Source organism: Colletotrichum abscissum (assembly GCF_030869225.1).
Source record: "Colletotrichum abscissum strain IMI 504890 chromosome Unknown Scaffold_38.1, whole genome shotgun sequence".
Taxonomy (NCBI): Eukaryota; Fungi; Ascomycota; class Sordariomycetes; order Glomerellales; family Glomerellaceae; genus Colletotrichum; species Colletotrichum abscissum.
This window is the reverse complement of record NW_026850298.1, coordinates 307,657-321,248: the sequence shown is the minus strand read 5'-3', so window position 1 is coordinate 321,248 and position 13,592 is coordinate 307,657. Positions and strand designations below refer to the sequence as shown.

The window sequence follows — 13,592 nt, the reverse complement described above, 5'->3', positions numbered from 1 at the left end:
GGATGAAGATGCCAACAATGGATCGGTTACTGGACTCTATCCACTAGCGAAGAGGTCTATGAACGAGTCTAGAGTGCTCGGGAGGCGTTCTTCATGAGATCTACCAACGCAGAAGAAAATATACCCTCAATTCTACCATATGGCCGAACGTTCTCTGCACCCTTTCGCCTTCGTCTGACCAGAACAGCAAAAGCACCCCCCACTTACGATGCAGACCATCTCACCACGGCTACAACCTCGAAGTCCACGCAAAATACGTAACCCCATGCAACGCAACCTCCCCCTTCTCATTCCTCTCCACGCTCTCTCCGCCTAGAATGGCATCAAACTCGGCCTTAAACGCCGCGGCCCGCGTCCCCTCGAGCACCGCGACCTGGCTCAGCGTCCGCAGCCGGTTCCACACCGCCTCGGGCGTCAGCCAGACCGTGAATGGCACTTTTTCCTCGCCCACGGGCACGCTGAAGAGGGGCATCTTGCGACCGCCCTCGAGGACGACGTCCTTGACGGCGCGCAGCGGGTTGGCGTCGAGCTGGCTGTCAAAGACGTCCTTCCAGACGAAGTCGCGGAAGCGCGGCTGGCCGTCACCGCCAAGGGTGAAGACGAGCTCGTTGAGGGACTGTTCCCAGGGCGTGCTTGCTTTCCAGTGCTTTGGCTTGTTGTCTGTGATCGCGTGGGGATTTCATTAGCATTCCTTTCTTTTTTTTTGTTGTGCGTCCTCGCGTAACATGGAGTATGTGTCTCCTGAGGATTGAGAACGAGCGGGAAGACTTACAATCTTCAATATTCCAGATGAAACCAAGCACGGCAGTCGGCTTCAGGACGCGATGAATCTCCTTTAGTGACTCCGTCGTTGCGAACCTATGCTTTATCATGAGCTTCTGTCCACAATCCTGAGTCCAGATGATGGATCGTCTTACCAGTGAAATGCCTGTGTAGAACACAAGTCAGCCATCAATCCCCAAACACAAGCACAAGCTCTTCCATCTCATTCCTCGCACCCCAAAACAAAACCCCCCCATCACCTTCCAAGAAAGAAGCACCAAAACTCACCTGCGCAACAACAGCACCATCCCCCCACTCCTCCCCGAGCGGCAACCTCGCCGCGAACCCGTCCTTCACCTCGACGCCCCTCAGCCCCTTCTTCTCCAGCTCCGCCCTCATCCCCTCGTGCGGCTCCACGGCCACGACCTCGAACCCCTCGTGCCGCGCCGCCAGCACCTCGGTCATCTTCCCCGTGCCCGCGGCCAGGTCCAGGATCTTGGCGTGCGGCACGTCGGCGAGGCGGAGGTGCTCCAGGAACTTTTGGGTCGCGGCGGCGGGGTAGGAGGGGCGGTAGGCGTCGTAGGTTGCGGCGTCTGCGAAGCCTTTTGAGGCGCCTTGGTGGAGGGATGTTGGGGACATTGTGGTGGTTGTTGTGGTGGTTGTTGTTGTTGTTGTGTTTTCTTCTTTTTTCTAATTCCTCCTTTTTGGGGTCCGTGATTTGCTGAAGTTGGGGATTCGTGAGGTGCTGTGTTTGATGTTCGAGGTTGAGTTGAGTTGGTGATGACCTGTCTGTCTATACAAGTATGCTTAAAACCGTGATGTGATTATGCTGCGGATGAAGATGTCTCAAAACGCCCGTGTCAAGTTGCTCGGATCTGAGAGCCCTTTCCTTTAGTAGGATCTTGTATTCGCAAGGAGCTAAACCCAAGATGCAATTGCGCGATATTCCCCAAAAACGGACTTCACAATGAGGATAGAGTGTGTGAAAGCAAGGAGGCAACTCAATCCGTAGAAGAGGGGGATTGATCGCGGTTATTCCTTTGGCCGCCGATACGGATCGTCTCCCCTTCTCCATTCATCACGCACGTCATGTCAATTATGTGGGGGCACGGGGCTGAGGAGGATGGCTTCCATGGGGGTTGGACGAGGGGAGGTCGAACGAGCGGGGTCCCATTTGCGTCGCCATAACCGGCGCCGGTGCCGACGTGCGCGGAGCCACGCCGAAGTCCGGAGCGCAGAGTTGCGAGCCGAGCGGCGCTATTAAAGTGATTGCATTGCACCAAATCGATGCCTTGGCCATCGGTCTCAATCGATACATGCTGCCTCATTGCAGGTAATTGGCCAAGTGTTATTATAATTGTTTTTCTTTCTTGTGATTGTGCTTATTCTATGGATGGAACGCTGTCCTTTTAATGATAGTCTGCCCCAATCTCTCATATTTGAGAGCGGGGTTCGACGAGAGACCTTGCGGCGCAAGAGGTGCCCACCGTCTAACGTGTTCTCGATGATGAATTCTTTTTTACATGCCTGAAACGCCTTTCCCCTCGTATGCCATCTCTTTCGTGAAGGAGAGGCCACGGAACCTAGTATCCAACCCCCCGCTGTCCATATTCGACAGATTGCCCTTTGTTACTCATACAGTTGCTACGATATTACTCTCCAAGTTTGTGAGAAGATTCGCGAAAGAAAGGAAGCCAAAAAGAAAACTCGCTTTACCATCCGATGCTGATGTACCGTCAATCAACCACACTACCTAAGCCTGAAAGAGGACTTAGTTGTGATTATTGCTGCTACTGCTGCCGCTGCTCCCGCTGCTACCATCGCTGGCGTAGCGCTGGCTGGTGATATACTCAACATTCGCAAACTTAACGTGATGAGCTCCCTGCTGCTGCTGCTGCTGCTGAGAAGGAAGCAACGCCTGGTCGGCACCAGGGGTAGTAACAGGCGTAGCAAACGGATCAGTGAGATCCCCGCCGGGCGAGACCTGCGGCACGGTAGAGTACGTTCCCTTGCCGTTCTTGGGCAGCTGCAAGCTGCCGCTGAAAGAGCGGACACCGCCGCCCGTCGTCGGTTGCTGAGCGGGACCGCCGGTGACGTTGCGAACCTTGTTGAGCTGGCGGTTGACGACGGGTGAGGCCCGGACAGGTACTCGGACGTCGATGCCGTTGTAGTTTTCGCTGCTGATGCCAGCGTTGCCGCGATCGATGGGGCTGACAGGGCTACTGGCCTCATCCGAGGACTCGGAATGGGCGACGTTTCCGCGGGGCTGGTAAGTGCTGTAGGAGGGTGCGGTTGGCGGGTTCGGGTTGCCCTCAAGCTGGCTCAGCGCGTCGGCACGGCTCGCAACGGCGTTTCCGGTGAATGACTTGGGGCGATATGTCTGAGGACCAATGGTAACACCGTTGCCGCCGCGAGACGAAGGCGGAGAGCCAAAGGGGTCTGAGGAGTTCGTTGAGGCGGGTGAGATGGGACCCATAGAGACGTACTTGCCCTTGCCCTTGGCGGAATTGAGAGGGGAATCGGTGGCAGGGGTGGCGGGGCGAGAAATCCAGATGCCGTCGACCTCGATGCCGGACTGAATGGCGCGGACGCCAAAGGGGATTTCGGATTGCTTTCGTGGGGGCGGCAGGCCGGTTGATTCCATCTCTGAGGCATGTGCCCTCTTTTCCGCGTCAATGATTTCGAGCTTGGCCATGTATCGGTTTGACCACCATAGCTTCACAAAGCCTATAATGAAGACGACGCCGATGGCACAAGCCAGTACCTATGAGACAAGTGTGTTAGTCATGAAGCTTAGGATGTACCGATTTGTAGACTTACAAAAGTCATCTGCTGCCACAACTCCCAGTCAACAAATACTCGCTTGCCCATTGTGATTCGCGTTGAATGAAGTTGATGTGTATGGCGTTGTGTGGTGGTGAGAGGGAGGGTTGCTCAAGGTCTGAGGAGGAAGGTGAGGAAGGTGCGTGGTATCAGATGTGAAAATGTCGACCAAAGCGAACAGAGATGGAGCACAGCTCTCTTCTTGAAGTGAGGAAGAATACGTGAAGGCAGGGGTCCCTCTTGCGACCGAAGTCGGTTCTGGCCTCGGAGGTGTGACGTTCCTGAACTGCTGCAATCGGACTGGTTCACAATGTCTTGTCGGATGCGGCGAAGAGCGTTGTCCGTGGCGGTAGACCGAGAACAAGCTCAGAGACTGTGATTTTCGATAATGGGCGAGGCGCTGTGGCTTCTTAATCGGGTAAGAAAAAGAGATCGCTATGGTAATATTGGTACAGAGTGTTGCTGTTGTTTGAGTCGTTTAGTTAAGGGTCGGAGATGATGTCAAAAACCGAGGTAAGGTACAAGACAAGGCCAGAAGCCACCGTTATCGAGTATCAGTTACACAGGATGGGAATAGAAGGTGACCTCGTATTAGAGGGGCACTGGTGAATATAAGGGGACTTCAAGGGGTCCTGGGCGGTGAAGGATGGAAACAAAAAAACCTGGATGAGATGCGTGATCTTGGTTCTCAATGGTCAGACGGAAGCCGGCAAGTTATGTATGAAACAGGGAACACGGATACCAACAGCAAACAACACAACACCCACATCCACCTTTCTCACCAGCCATATTACCTACCTGTCCGCCATGGACGAGCTCGTTAGATGGGGTCGGCCTGGACTCTCGAGCAGTACTGGACTAGGACTAGACTGAAGGGTGACCGAAGCCAGGATCCGTCTCGGGCAGAGTGTGTCAGTGGCTGAGTTGCCTCTCTCTCAGTGTCCATCGTCCAAGTGGAGATGGGAGGAGACATCGTGGTGTATTCTCGACGAGAGCGCCGGCTGAGGACGTGCGTTGGGGTGAAGGGCGAGTGCTACCACGTCCAGTCGAGAAGTCCATCCCAAAAGGGGATTTGGAAGTCGGGTGTGGTAGTAATTGGGTCGTTGGTGTTTTCTGAGCACCGCTACCGTATAGTCGTAGTCTCGTACTCATGCCCGCTGCAGGGCATGGGTCTGGGTTATCCCTGCTCGACCCCATCGAGGATCCCATCTCGCGGATCGAGACAAGCTGCTAGACCTGTTTGCGTTTGGTTCAATGGCGCTTTGGGACGACTTCACCTCGCAGTCAACCGTCTTGCTATGTGCCGCCGCCATGTCAAAATCCCTGGGAATTGGGCCGGGCGTTGCTGGAATGTTCAACCCTCTCTGTCTACAGAATCAAAGTGCGAAAGCGTACCTTGTAAGTAGAAACGCCACAAAGGAAAGAGAGTTGTGGGGGGGATGAGCGGGCAGAACCAACATGTTGCTACGACGGAAGTGGTCTCAGATAGCCGTTTGCGGAATGCAAGGTACGGCGCGGGCTGATCTAGTTTCGCCCACTTGGCGCCGAAAGGTGGGCGGAAGAGCAAGCCACACCTGATTTCCAGACTGAGATGGGGAACCTTGGCCAGTCGTTGCCTCTCATCTATAGTGATTTCTTGAGTATATTCAATCCCATCGCCGCATGTTATCTCCATGTTTTCGTTTGCGGACAAGCCACTTTCGTCCACGTTCTAGAGCTGTCGAGTCTGGACCATCGTCACATGACCCAGCATGCCGTGCAATCCACGATAGACGTGAACAGGCAGCCGAGAGGCGAGTAAGATGTTTTGTAGAATTCCGCACTCTCCCCGTGGTCTCGAAGCTTCCGCGGGGTCCTAAGAAGCCAGTGGACGTTTGCTGCACTCTAGTGGTTCAGTCATATCGCCATCTAAGTGGTCGACTTCGCCATAGGCCAGATGTGGACAGAGCGGGAGACGAGTCGGACGTAGGAACCAGGTAGACGCAGGAACCAGACAGGCTCGACGCGATGCATAGCCTCAAGGGCTTTCCATGGCCGCTTCGGTCGCGCTGCCCCTGGAGATCCCACATTCGTGCTGATCTCTTTCGTCCTGCAACCTGCAGCGTGCGGCGGGCGAAGTGTGTGCTTTACATAGCATTGCATCGTGAGTGGAGCCCCGCGGCATCGAGGCTCGACCTGAAAACGACCACTGGCCTTGGCGAGCCACGGGAACCGTGTCATCCAGTGCTACGCCAGCGGCGAGAGGTCGACTAAGTCGTTTGAGCTTTCCTCTCTCCTTATGACAGCAGCCGTTGACCGTCTCGCTGCGAGTCGTCCGATGTTGCTCGGGCGCACGCTCAAGGGTCGATCATTTCATGTCCTGCTTTTCTTAGGTACACCGTACACGGGCACACATGGCGTCGGCCTAGCGCCCACGCCATGAGATCCAAAAGCGCAGGCTGGGGAGAACAGACGTCGTCCCGTCAGGTACCGCGATGAAATTCTTATTTTCCGAGCCTGAGAAATCCAAAAGGTGGGTTGAGCAGGCGTTTGATGTCAATGCGGCTGTTAGGCGCGGGTCTGTTTCGTCCTTCCCACGGACAATCGAGATTACGTGCGTCTCAGCGTCCACCACATCCTTTGGCAGATCACACCAGAGGTCTTTGATGATGAAAGGCCGTTCATGGCAATTCCCGTACGTGCTGTCAGCAACATGATTATCGCCTAATCATCACATTTGACAGATCGCAGTGAAAGCAGGTCCGGTATCGATAGATCTGAGAAGTGTAGGAGTTCTCATTGATCTTGGCCTTCAGGCTTCAATGGAATCCCGATCAGGGCCGCCTGTCGAAGACCAGCATGTCCGTGCCAGAACTCGAATTTCAAATCTCGATAATCTGATCAGTGTTCCGTGTTCAGACCAGACATATCTACTACATTCATGGTTTTGACAGGGTCATTCCGTGATGGCATCGGCACATCAGCAGTGAGCCCCCACTGTCGCCGAGCATACAACACTCTGATCAACCCAATGCTTGCTGTTTTCCCCTTGACGCCGACTTGGTCACTTCTTTGTCTGCGGGCGCGCCATTTCTGCTTGGATTGATGTACAGAACCATTAGGCGACACGGACGACGATGGTCCTTCTCAGATCCTGTGCCGATGACGACTATGTCGCCGATGATGGCGAGGATTGTAGATCGATTTTTACGACGAACAAAGAACTGGAAAGGCGCGTCGGTAATGGCGAAAGCGATCTCTTCAGAAGCCCGACGTTGCGAGCCGAACCCAGGTCAAGGTTGGCGGATACTCTGGCAATCATCCGAGACAAAGGGATATCTCGACGCAGGCGCGGTTGATCGGTCCCCTTCCGGTAGACTGCTTATTCGATGCATAGAAGAGCGATCAGCTGATGATAGCGACAGTAGCAAGTGCAGCAAGGTATTCTCGCTCGGCTAAAGACTAAGATGGCATCAGCTGGTCAACCGCCGAAGCATACGAGAAGCATAGCCAAAGTCCGTCGAAGTCAACATAGCACCGTGACAGGGCCGGTGTTAGGCATCGCCGACGCCTAGACTTGTGGTGTCAACAGCCTATCTCGATGGTGGGTGGTTGCGTGGGTGCCAGTCTGTCTGTAGCGTGCCCGCTCCATCGGATCTGGGCGTCTACATTCCCAGCTGCCTGTCGGACCGCAGCCACTTTGGGTAGCCGAAGTCACGATAACCCAATCCGGTACCATGCTGAACCACGATGTGAACGGCCCTCAAGCTCCTCGTTGCACGTTGGACAATTACAATTTGTGTCGCTTTTGCCCCGGGTCATGGTGTACAGGCACTGGTTGACTGGCCAGGCCGATTGCGCATCTTCACAGGAGGAAGGGTCAAGCCGGCCAAGCCATAGCCGGCGAGGGCGTCCGGGAAGGCGACTTTCAACGAAACTTGTGCAAGACAACCTACGACGAGGAGGCGTCTTGGTGTGAGTGAATCCCGCATGCAGAAAACTTTCACTGAGCTAAAGGTCGAAGTAGGTCGCAGCCTGGTTCCAGACCAACAGGCATCTTGTTGTTAAAAAGAGGCTGTCAACCTCATGGGATGCCGAGTGCCAGCCAACTGACTTCTATCGTAGATTATGGACTCTCAAGATGCTTGAGGACGCAGATTTTGACGTCGCTCAGTCTGACATTCATATGAGGGTTGAGTCTGGCGTATAGGGCTATTGATCATGAATCGGGAGGGCGAGTCGAAGTCGCAACGCTCTATGACTGTTCTCCTATCACGTGTGCGGATATCCCTTTCCCAACTGATAGATAGGACCCTCATGATTCATCAGCTTTGATGGAAGCGTGCGGTGGAGTATCGCGCCGGCCACGGCGATGACCGACCCCCGTTCTCCGCCCGGCAGGTCAATGATCCGCTGAGGGGAAAGGTGGGTTGAGTAGAGCGTCATATGGAGAGCGGATAGGCGCAGCCAACTCACGTTCCGATGTGGTCAATCAGGAACAATTGGACGGACATGATGCAGGTCCGCATCAGGGCGACAGAAAGAGGAAGTGCGGCACGGAGATCAAAGGGCAGTCTTGTTGCGCTCCGATGCCGAGAGATCCGAAGTGTGCCGTCCGAACGTCCAGATTTGCCTAGCATCGTACTGTGGATGAACACCTTGCGACGGGTGAGCAGGACTGTGCCAGAGAGTCGAGGCGAGACGGAGAAGAGACGATTGGTGTCCGTTTGGGGGCCGAGGGTTCGACGCTTGTGGCTGCGCAGAGCTTTCACAGGTCTGCCAGTATGCGCCTAGAAATGAAGGTAGACGCTGAATGGTGGGCGAATTTAACCGCTGTAACCAAGGTGAAAGAAAGCCAGGATAATCAGGGTTGGAATTTGGAAAAGGGCATGCCCCCGTCGCGGGGATTCGGGACGCAAGGTTGGACCGGACAAGGTGGATGACGGCAAGCGTCACTGCGGGCTTCCAGAAGGGAGGACACCATACTGGTCGGGTGATTACATAAGAAGGCAAATTTCAAAGAGATACATGGAGTTTTGCTGCATTCAAGGCACCGTCACATGTACCGACCCGCATCCCACCTTAAGGTACCTAGGTACCCTTATGTCACTGGCGGCGGCGACGAACCATTCAGCTCAGTTGGGCTAGAAAGAGCAGGCACGTAGACATGGCAAGAACAAGAACATGGGACAAACACATGTCATCGACCAAGGTCCCTGGCCTTTGGAAAGCTTCTCAAGCTTGCAACAGCGGAATCGGTGTGGCCGGTTCATGACTCCAGCCACTGAGAGGGCGAGTGACCGAGTTAGTGAGCTAATGTTTGATCATGTCTTTCCCCAGTGCCCTGGGCCGTTGGTGGCATGGTATTCGCGGTTCGTTCCAAGTTTCCCGGTTTTTCCGAATCCCCGTCTTGCCTAGCTTGTATGGTGCCGCCATCGCAAACCCAATTCTCGTGAGATGTCTTTGAATGCTTCGAGGCTGTCCAGGCTGTCAATATCCCCACTGATGGACATAGGCCGCGCAGTGTTTGCAAAACATGTTGGCTGAGTCGTGGGATCGTGCCGATGATCTGCCCATGCCGATGATGGGGAACCGCTGCAGCAGCTTACACACCTTTGCCGTTTAGGGCTCTCGGACTTGACACCTTCAAACGTCCCTACGTGCCTATTCCCTGCCATGCCATGGAAAAGCTCTTTTCTCAGTTCCCACTCTACCCTGAAGAGTGATGGCGAAGAGTCCGGGCGGGACCGCGGTTTCTCACAGCGGTACCGGCAGCGACACCGGGGTTCTTTACCTCGCCATACTCGGTACTGATACTGGGCGTTCTACCAAGTTACCTCATGATCCAATGGATGCATCTGCAAGAGGGTCATTCGTCACCTCCAAGTCTGATGTGCCCCCCCTTGCGTCTAGTCCCTGAGTGGCAGTAGCGCGTATCCGCACCTACTTTTCCCATGCTTTATGGGCGGATGCAAGGAAGGAAAGAAAATGTACGGATGGGCAGGCACGAGCGGGAAGAAAAAAGACATGACAGAGACGCTCGCACTTGCCAGGGGAAGACAAGCACAACCACAGCCCAAAACCTGCAGATTTCCGCCCGATGATATTGTCCGCCAGTTCTAGCTCCCATCCATCTCTACCTTACCGTCTACTCACTTTTTTCTCTGCTCACTTGCCGACCATACACCATACTCCATACGCAGCACCACGTCTCGATTACGTCCTCAACTTTGAACAAGCGCCAACCCGTTCCCCAGCCTTCGTCTCCATCTTCCTGCGCCTCACTTGGGATCTCCATCATCTCCTGCATCCATCTCTCTGTAGGACCTCTACAGACCAATACCGTTCGGCCTTGTCCATCCCAAGCCACCGTCTTACTGTACATGTAGACTAAGACTGGGCCCTTGGACCAACTCAGACACCACTAGCTATCACTGCGTACACTACACACATCTGCCCGAGTGGGAAATAGGACGGGTCAAGATTGCCATATAGTTCATCGCCATCCCTTCCCGCTACCCTATTCCCCGCCTTCGCCTTTTGGGTCCACCGATCGATTTCTTTGTCAAACGGTCCCAGCATCAACCTCGAAACGCAAACACAACTCGAAACATAACGCACCAAGTTTTTCTCTCTAGCTTCTAAACACAAGTTGGCACATTGCCCCGGTCTACAACATCGACACCGTCGCGACAAATTGAGATTCCCTCCTTACCAGCTACCCTCCCGACCTTGCCGCTTTCGCGCCATCCTCCGCCATGCCCATTCGCAACCCTTTTGCCCGCCGTCCGGGCCCTGCCACTCTCCATGCAGACGAAAGCTCACGATCCGATGGCGAGAACCCGTCGCATCCTGGATTTGAGAAGCAAGACACAGTCGGCTCCAAGGCTTCTTCTTCCCTCAGCGTCAGAAGTTCCAAGAGCCAGGACAACGGGGAATACAAGATGAGTGGTATGCACCTTCACCTCTCATCAGACGTGATGGCGCGCACATGGAACCAATTGACTTACTTTTCTCTGCATCACAGTCGTGAATGACAGCGGCGTCTATCTTCCGGTATGCACCCTCGCAATCAACAATCTCACCCATGCTCGAGACATTTGCTAATGCGCATGCGTAGCCATCCCCAACTGAAGAAAAAGGCCTGTGGCCGAGCAAGTACCTCGGCTCTGGCCGCAACTCGACAGACACTCGCAGCAATAGCGGCGAGATTGAGCATTTCTCTATTTCCCGAGAATCCTTCGATTCGTACAGGCGATCATTTGTACGTCGAGTTCAAGCCCGCTATTTGTGGCGCCACCGCTGACCGCAATTGCGTTGCAGGACATCACAGCACGGTCCCCTATTCCCCAGAACGACTTCCCGGCGCGCCAGAGTCTCGACTCAGCCCGCTACCCTCGCCTGCCTCGATCCGCGCTTGACAGACACCGGGAACTCCCTACAGCTGACGAGGGCTTCGAAGACGTCGGCCTGGACGACCAGAAGCATCAACAACAACACCACCAATCCAGCCGCATGCGCGGCCTGTTCTCGCGCTTCGGTGACTCAGACCACAAGGAGCCGAGCGCCAACTCAACCAACTCAAGCGTCACGCGCTTCCTGAATGGCGCTGGAAGAAAGCGCGGCCAGAGCGGGCAAGGCTCAGAACTAGGAACCATCGAACGCCCAAAGTCGGCAGCGTCAGTCGAGACCACCGAAATTCATTAATCGTACTCCCGGGCATCTTTTCTTCTTACTTTGTATATACGTCCTGTCGATGCAGCCCTTGCGGGCTTGGGATTTGGCGTTACTGGTTGGGTTATGTCCCAAGATATGGGGTGCATTCGCTATGACATGGTTAGAGTTGGGCCAATCAGCTTGCACACTCATCGGGTCGAGCCGCGTTATGCGTATACGGGCGGTTGCAAGCCACCCTGGCGAGCAGAGCTTCGAGTCCGAGTGTCTTGGAAATAAGCTCTTAATGATAATGATATTGGTTGACATGTCTTGGCTCCAGGGCCTGCTGTATGGTGACATTGTCCGTGACATACCTTAAAATTTGTGAGGTAGTGTAAGTTCGGGATATGAGAGAGATTACTCATTGAAATGGCTGGAATAACGATCCGAACCTCGGAGGGATGGACTGGCGGAGACTCATCCGGCATCGTTGTTCCAATGGTCAGTATGCTTTTGACGTGGTTTAGCAAATACTTTTTGATCCGTCATGCACTTATCGCACCATGACCCAGCTTCGGGGTTTGGTCTCCGACCCCACCTTTTGATAAGGTTCCACGCAATGGAGGGGCAGAGTCACTGAGACGGCTGGTTCCCGGCACCGGGCCGCCCGCCTTGATCGTCTTCCGCGCCGGTTGTTTGTCGGTGACTCTTCATTTTTCTCATCTTATGACACATCTGGAGCTTCCACGCCCTGTGCATTACATCTCGACTCCCCCTTCAGTCGTTCAAGATCTTGTGTCATATATCGTCACCTATTCCAGGACTCTTTATTCCCAGCAAGAGGCACTGAAGCACCCCTCTTCACTTGGCATATTTCACGACAAACAACACAATGGCTGGAGATATCCCCACGATCGGTGACACGGCGACCCGGACCGCTCCCGGGGCCGGCTCCGAAGGCCCGACGACGGCCGCTGCCAGCAAGAGAGAGCTCTCGCTTGCTACGCTTTCCGTCCACGCTGATGATGGCATCAGCAGCCACCGCGCCATCGCGCCGGCGATGCACGTGTCGACGACGTTCAAGTACCACAGCAACCCGGATGAGCTCCGTTCAGGGGAGAATGTCGATGTAAGTCTTGCCCGCGCTCTCATGATGTTACTTGATTCAGCTTCCAAGACAATTCGCCGCTGCTGAGGAACTATGAGAACGACCCCTTCATGAGATGGGAAGACCAAAAGAAAAAAAAAGCTCAAGCTAACATCCAAACCTAGCCCTCCGCCCCGGGCGACTCCCACATCTACTCCCGCTACTCGGGCCCCAACACAACCCGCCTCGAGGCAATCCTCTCGAGCGTGCTCCGCGGTCCCACCCTGACCTACTCCTCGGGCCTCTCCGCCTTCCACGCCATGCTCGTCTTCCTGAACCCGAAGCGCGTGGCCATCGGCGGCGGGTACCACGGCTGCCACGGCGTCATCAAGGTCCTCGCGAAGCTCAACGGCCTGCAGCAGCTCGCGCTCGACGACGCCTCGCTGGAGAAGCTGGAGGCCGGGGACGTGCTGCACGTCGAGACGCCGCTGAACCCGACGGGCGAGGCGCGGAACCTGGCGTATTTCAGGGACGTTGCGAGCAGGAAGGGCGCGTATTTGACGGTGGATGCCACGTTTGCGCCGCCGCCTTTGCAGGATCCGTTTGCGTTGGGCGCGGATGTCGTGATGCATTCCGGGACCAAGTATTTCGGGGGGCATTCGGATATGCTGTGCGGGACGCTGAGTCTGAATTCCAAGCACGCGGACGAGTGGATGCCGGAGCTGTTGATGGAGAGGTGTTTTATCGGGAGCGTGATGGGGAGTATGGAGGGGTGGTTGGGCGTCCGGTCGCTGAGGACGTTGGAGCTGAGGGTCAAGAGGCAGTCCGAGTCCGCGACGAAGCTTGTCGCGTGGCTTGATGGGGAGGTTCGCGGGAACCCCGGGGGGTTGGTGGGTAGCGTCGTCGACGCGGTGCAGCACGCGAGTTTGCAGGCTGCGGATCTGGAGGCCGGGTGGTTGAAGGAGCAGATGCCCGGCGGGTTCGGCCCCGTGTTTGCGTTGTTGTTGAAGGACGAGGGGGACGCGAAGAGGTTGCCGAGCAAGATGGGCTTGTTCCACCACGCTACGTCGCTGGGTGGTGTCGAGAGTCTTATCGAGTGGCGGGCGATGAGCGATAGCGGGTGCAGTAAGAGGTTGTTGAGGGTGAGTGTTGGTGTAGAGGGGTGGGAAGATTTGAGAGATGATTTGATTCAGGGGTTCGAGGCGTTGGTGAAGGAAAAGAAGAAGACGGTTTAAGGGGTGATGTTGAAGGCGACTTTCGGGGTTTTAGTTTGATTCTGGTAGAA

General features: G+C 55.2%; 6 protein-coding genes across 6 annotated transcripts; 3 read left to right on the top strand and 3 right to left on the bottom strand.

Moving 5' to 3' along the window:
- Positions 1–229: 229 nt before the first annotated feature.
- Positions 230–1,401, bottom strand: CABS01_12562 (methyltransferase; the record flags this gene model as incomplete). The annotated part of the gene is made up of 4 exons (XM_060545915.1): positions 230–660; positions 773–858; positions 918–928; positions 1,051–1,401. 4 exons carry the CDS (start codon positions 1,399–1,401, stop codon positions 230–232), a joined length of 879 nt encoding a protein of 292 aa, XP_060396450.1.
- Positions 1,402–2,533: 1,132 nt separating this feature from the next.
- Positions 2,534–3,633, bottom strand: CABS01_12561 (uncharacterized protein; the record flags this gene model as incomplete). Its single annotated transcript, XM_060545914.1, has 2 exons — positions 2,534–3,526; positions 3,583–3,633. 2 exons carry the CDS (start codon positions 3,631–3,633, stop codon positions 2,534–2,536), a joined length of 1,044 nt encoding a protein of 347 aa, XP_060396449.1.
- Positions 3,634–6,003: 2,370 nt separating this feature from the next.
- On the top strand, positions 6,004–7,023 carry CABS01_12560 (uncharacterized protein; the record flags this gene model as incomplete). The annotated part of the gene is made up of 4 exons (XM_060545913.1): positions 6,004–6,051; positions 6,212–6,259; positions 6,519–6,550; positions 6,678–7,023. 4 exons carry the CDS (start codon positions 6,004–6,006, stop codon positions 7,021–7,023), a joined length of 474 nt encoding a protein of 157 aa, XP_060396448.1.
- Positions 7,024–8,978: 1,955 nt separating this feature from the next.
- On the bottom strand, positions 8,979–9,242 carry CABS01_12559 (uncharacterized protein; the record flags this gene model as incomplete). Its single annotated transcript, XM_060545912.1, has 1 exon — positions 8,979–9,242. The coding sequence occupies one exon, from the start codon at positions 9,240–9,242 to the stop codon at positions 8,979–8,981; it is 264 nt and encodes an 87-aa protein (XP_060396447.1).
- A 1,080-nt stretch (positions 9,243–10,322) lies between these two features.
- Positions 10,323–11,271, top strand: CABS01_12558 (uncharacterized protein; the record flags this gene model as incomplete). The annotated part of the gene is made up of 4 exons (XM_060545911.1): positions 10,323–10,515; positions 10,592–10,620; positions 10,685–10,828; positions 10,888–11,271. The coding sequence occupies 4 exons, from the start codon at positions 10,323–10,325 to the stop codon at positions 11,269–11,271; spliced, it is 750 nt and encodes a 249-aa protein (XP_060396446.1).
- Positions 11,272–12,112: 841 nt separating this feature from the next.
- CABS01_12557 (Cys/Met metabolism PLP-dependent enzyme) lies at positions 12,113–13,542 on the top strand (the record flags this gene model as incomplete). Its single annotated transcript, XM_060545910.1, has 2 exons — positions 12,113–12,349; positions 12,493–13,542. The coding sequence occupies 2 exons, from the start codon at positions 12,113–12,115 to the stop codon at positions 13,540–13,542; spliced, it is 1,287 nt and encodes a 428-aa protein (XP_060396445.1).
- Positions 13,543–13,592: the final 50 nt, after the last annotated feature.